The sequence below is a fragment of the Mandrillus leucophaeus genome, unplaced genomic scaffold (assembly GCF_000951045.1).
Source record: "Mandrillus leucophaeus isolate KB7577 unplaced genomic scaffold, Mleu.le_1.0 Scaffold391, whole genome shotgun sequence".
NCBI classification, from domain to species: Eukaryota; Metazoa; Chordata; class Mammalia; order Primates; family Cercopithecidae; genus Mandrillus; species Mandrillus leucophaeus.
The window spans coordinates 1,988,896-1,993,760 of NW_012104154.1; the positions used below are offsets into that span (position 1 = coordinate 1,988,896).

The following is a 4,865-nucleotide window of genomic DNA, read 5'->3' on the forward strand; positions in this document are numbered from 1 at the left end:
AAAAAAAAAAAAAAGGCCAACTTCAGCCCTAGAGACAAAATTTAACAGCGTCAAATGTCTGTTAACATCTGGATTCAAACTACCTCTCTACATGAAAATAAAAAATAAACCATATAACATCTATCGCTGAATGAACTGTAGTTTCATGGCCCATCTCTGAAACTGTCTCATTTTATATATTTTTACCATTTCATTATACATGACAAATTAACTCATAGCAAAGACAAATAAATTATAAGAAGACAAAACCCAAAGCTGTTCAAAATTAAAAGCAGTCACAGGTACAAAATAAGACTATTTCCTTGCTAAAACAGTGGTCTAGCTGGCCTTCCCCATGGGATGCACCTGAGATAAATAAAAATAAGTCTCTTGAAGTTTTGAGCACTTTATTCTTGTATTCAACATGACTTTCAGCATTTCATAAATCAATTTATCCAAACGTCATGGCGATGGAATCTTTCACCGACTGGACAGCAGAAGAACCTAATGTGCTCTAATGACCTAATGGGCTTTGAGTCCTACATCTTTCTGACCACTCAGAACTCCTTTGGTGCTCATCTTCGGCTCCAGCCCTCGGCACCGAGTTCCATTCTGGGCACAGAGTAGGCATTCAATCATTACTTACTGATGGGCATGTTAATGGACTGTCAGAACACAGCTAGTGTTTTCCTCAGTATTTCATAGATCCAACAGAGAAACTCTGCACTCCTGCTCTTTTTAAAAAACGTTTTTAAACCTTTCATTGCGAAAACTTTCAAGCCTGAACAAAGTAGAACAGAACAAAGAATCCCCATCACCCAGATTCAATCATTATAAACTCAAGGACAACCCTGCTTCATCTATATCCCCTACCACCATCATCATTTCTCTGTAGTGAATCCCAGACTTCATGGGGTTTCATCTATAAACATTTCACTGTGTATTTCTTAACGATAAAAACTCTTTCAAAAACATAATCACAAAACTACTATCATACTTAAGACGTTAACAATTTTTAAATGTTAAATGTAAATTTGATGTTAAATATATTCAAATATTCAGTGTTCAAATTATCTCTGATTGTCTCACCAAATTTTCTTTTAACAGCATCTGTTTGAATCAGGATCCAAATAAAGTCCACACATTCCGCTCTCTACTCTCAGGCGCTTGTGAGTATTTCCTCAGTGACAACTGCTAGAAGCATTCAGAAAACTACAGCAGTGAAGTTCGAGTTTTTTCCTTCATAAAAATTTTCATGCCTTAAAAAAGGCTGTTGTGTACTGCTAAATTTGCTTGAATTACACTTCCATTTATTCCATTTATCTCCTCGGTGCACGTAAGTCTGCCTTGGAGGAGGTGCTTATATCCAGCCTCTCAGGATATTCACTCTGCTCTACATTTTTCTCTGGTACTAAATAGTAGTGGGATGTAGATAATCTCAGGCAATTTATGTTTTATATTTCAACTCTGTAACATAGGTTGCACAGCTCTTATGCGCATGTTTTGGAGAAAAAGCTTTCTGTAACTCTTCCCTTGGTGGTTGATAAGACAGCTGATGAAGACTGGCTGACTTCCTCTGCCCTGAGGCTCCAGGAGCAAAACCCACTAGGCACTGTGGGCAGTCTGGGTCCATTTCCCTCAGAAAAGGAAACATGACACCTCACTCTGTTTGGGACTTTAAGAGGTTTTGCTGAATGCATGCCAGTGCTGTTTCTGACACATACACACACACACTGACACACATGCACACACACTGACACAGACAGACACACACACGCATAACTGTATCTACCTCCCACAAACATATTATATAGAACACAGATTTTTAAATACTAGAAACAGTACCATTTCTCTGCTGTCATGAATACTTCTGAAAAGACTACTCAGGAAATTCTTGATGATTTTAAGAAATAATTGGAAGGCAACATTTAACCATTTCTAGAGAAGAGACACTAAAGGCCAATTTAAATGCAATTTTGCAAACACAGCACAAACCCTGACTACCCACTCTGAGTTAATAAGTTCAGAAGGAAGATGGGGTTCCCTCTTCTGGCTGACTAGACCCATCCTGGGCTCACTGAGGTGACAGACACCAAAGTTTCGTGACCCTTCAAACTGGTAAGGAGTGCTGTCTTGTGCCTATAAAAATATATGCCTCGCAGAATGGAACTACATGTCTCCCATAAGAGGCGAAACGTTCCTAAAAAGGGGAACTTACATTGATTCCATAGTGTTCAGTGACTCCTCGGCCATGCTCTCCTAGGACTCCAAACGAAAGGCTTTCCTCCAGGAAGATTCTTGCTTTGTATTTGTATTTTAACTTAACCTAAGTGTTATATAAAGGTTAGGATACTAATGATTAGCATCATATAGAACATTATTATGAAGAAAAAAATTAAGATTAAAAAGTATGTACAGCTGATCCTCGATACTTGTGAATTCTGTACGTGCAAATTCATCTACTTATTAAAATTATTTGCAACCTCCAAATCGACACTTTCTTCCTGTCATCACAGACATGTGCATGTGCAGAGCAGTGAAGAATTTGAATTACCTGACACGTGTTTTCCCAGGTAAGGGTGAACGGGCAACTGTTTCAGCTCTGATCCTGTGAATTAGTACCCTATGGAAGGTCTATTTATTGCCACTTTTTTGGACTTCTGTGTTTTTTGTTGGTGAGTTTGCTATTTAGAGTGGCCCCCAAGTGTCATGCTAAAGTGCCGTCTACTACTCCTAGTGCACGAAGGCTGTGATGTCCCTCATGGAGAAAATTTGTGTGTTAGAGAAGCTCTGTTCAGGCATGAGTTGTAGTGCAATGAATCAACAGACTTTAAATAAGACACCTTTAAACAAAAACACACATAAAGCAAGTTTTGTGTCAACTGGTGATGAAAATGGTGTAGCCAGAGGCTCAGAGGAACCTAACCCTGTAATTTGCCAAGCAGCAATAGTTTAGTATTTCTTATTCCAGTGTTCATGGCAACTTTACAGAATATTAAGTAGAGTGAATGATGAGAATCAATTGTACTTTAGATGGTCTAAAATGATTCAACTTAACAACAGACAGCACAATACTGATTTTTTTTTTTTTTTTTTTTAAAGAAAAGTCTTGCTCTGCCACCCAGGCTGCAATGCAGTGGCAGGATCATGGCTCACTGCAGCCTTGACCTCCTGGGTTCAAGTGATTCTGCCACCTCAGCCACCCAGTGTGTTGGGATTAAAGGTGTGAACCACCATGCCCAGCTTCAGTGCTTACCTACACTTGAGCTGTTCCTACACTTCATCTTTAGTTTCACTGCCCTGGCTGTGTATCTGTCCATCAGTACTGCTTCATTACTGTAGTCCTATAGTATATGTCCTAGTACCTCTGGTTCACTACCTCCCTCACATTATTCCATCAACCACTGACACTCTTACAAAAACAGAAAGAAGAAAACAAATACGTCTCTTCTATTGATACTTAAAATATATTTAGATTTCTTCAGAAAGTGAAAAAATTAAAAAATAACATATGAAATCCTTATTTTGAATCCTTATTCAATTAATAGACTCCTAGACTAAAATCTCAATGGCCGAATGCAAGGGTGGTTCAACATGGAAAAATAAAATATGTATTACATACACATTAGTAGAATGTAGGGGGAAAAAACCCCACATGATCATCCCAATAAATGCAGAAAAACACGTTTGACAAAATCCAACAACCTCTCATGATAAAACACTCAATAAATTAAAAATGGGAAGGAACTTCCTCAACCCGATAAAAGGTTATTATAAAAAACTCACAGCTAACATCATACTCAACGGTAGGAGACCGAAAGCTTTCCTTGTAAGAGCAGGAACAAGACAAAGATGCTCACTTTCACCACCTCTAGTCAACACTGTAGTCGAGGTCCTAGCCAGGGCAATCAGGCAAGAAAGATAAAAGGCATCCAGATTGAAAAGAAACAAGTAAAACTATCTCTATCCACAGATGGCATAATCTTATATATAGAATAAGATCCACAAAAGTACTAGTCGAGCTAAAAAATTCAGCAGAAGTTACATTATGCAAAAGCAATACACAAAAGTCTGTTGTATTTCTATAAACCAGCAGTAAACAATCTAAAAAGGAAATTAAGGAAACAATTCCATTTATAATAGAATAAAAAAATCAAATACTTATTGATAAATTTAACCAAAGAGGTGCAGGATATGTATACTAAAAACCACACAACATTGCTGAAGGAAATATCTAAATAAATGGAAACATCCCAAGTTCATAGACTGGAAGACTTATTATCATTAAGATGGTAATACTTCCCAAAGTGACTACATATTCAATGAAATCCCCACCAAAATCCCAACAATACCTTTTACAGAAATGGAAAAGCTAATCCTAAAATTCAAATGGAATTTCAAGAGACCCCAAACAGCTAAAACAATTTTGAAAAAGAAAAAAGTTGAACTCACATGTCCTGATTTCAAACCTACTACAAAGCTACAATAATTGACACAGTGTAGTACTGGCATAAGGACAGATATATAGCAAAGAATGAAACAGAATAGGGTCTAGAAATAAACCCATACGTCTATGGTCAATTAATTTCCACAAGGGTGCCAAGACCAGTCAATGGGGAAACATTCAACAAATGATGCAGGCAAAACTGGATAACCACTTGATGACCTATTCATCATCGCACATGCAAAAATGAACTCAAATGAACTACAGACCTAAATGTAAGATTGAAAACTATAAACTCGGCTGGGCACGGTGGCCCAAGCCTGTAATCCCAGCACTTTGGGAGGCTGAGATGGGCGGATCACGAGGTCAGGAGATCAAGACCATCCTGGCTAACACGGTGAAACCCTGTCTCTACTAAAAATACAAAAAACTAGCCGGGCGA

The 4,865-nt window shown here is 37.9% G+C and overlaps 1 protein-coding gene across 3 annotated transcripts in view; it reads right to left on the bottom strand.

Annotated features, from left to right (window-relative positions):
- SPTLC1 (serine palmitoyltransferase, long chain base subunit 1) overlaps positions 1-4,865 on the bottom strand; it is an 80,443-nt gene that overhangs the window by 23,054 nt on the left and 52,524 nt on the right. For all 3 annotated transcript variants that reach the window (XM_011991200.1, XM_011991201.1, XM_011991199.1), the window contains one exon: positions 2,198-2,305. In XM_011991200.1, the coding sequence (XP_011846590.1) occupies positions 2,198-2,305 (108 nt within the window). The remainder of the gene's footprint in view (positions 1-2,197; positions 2,306-4,865) is intronic.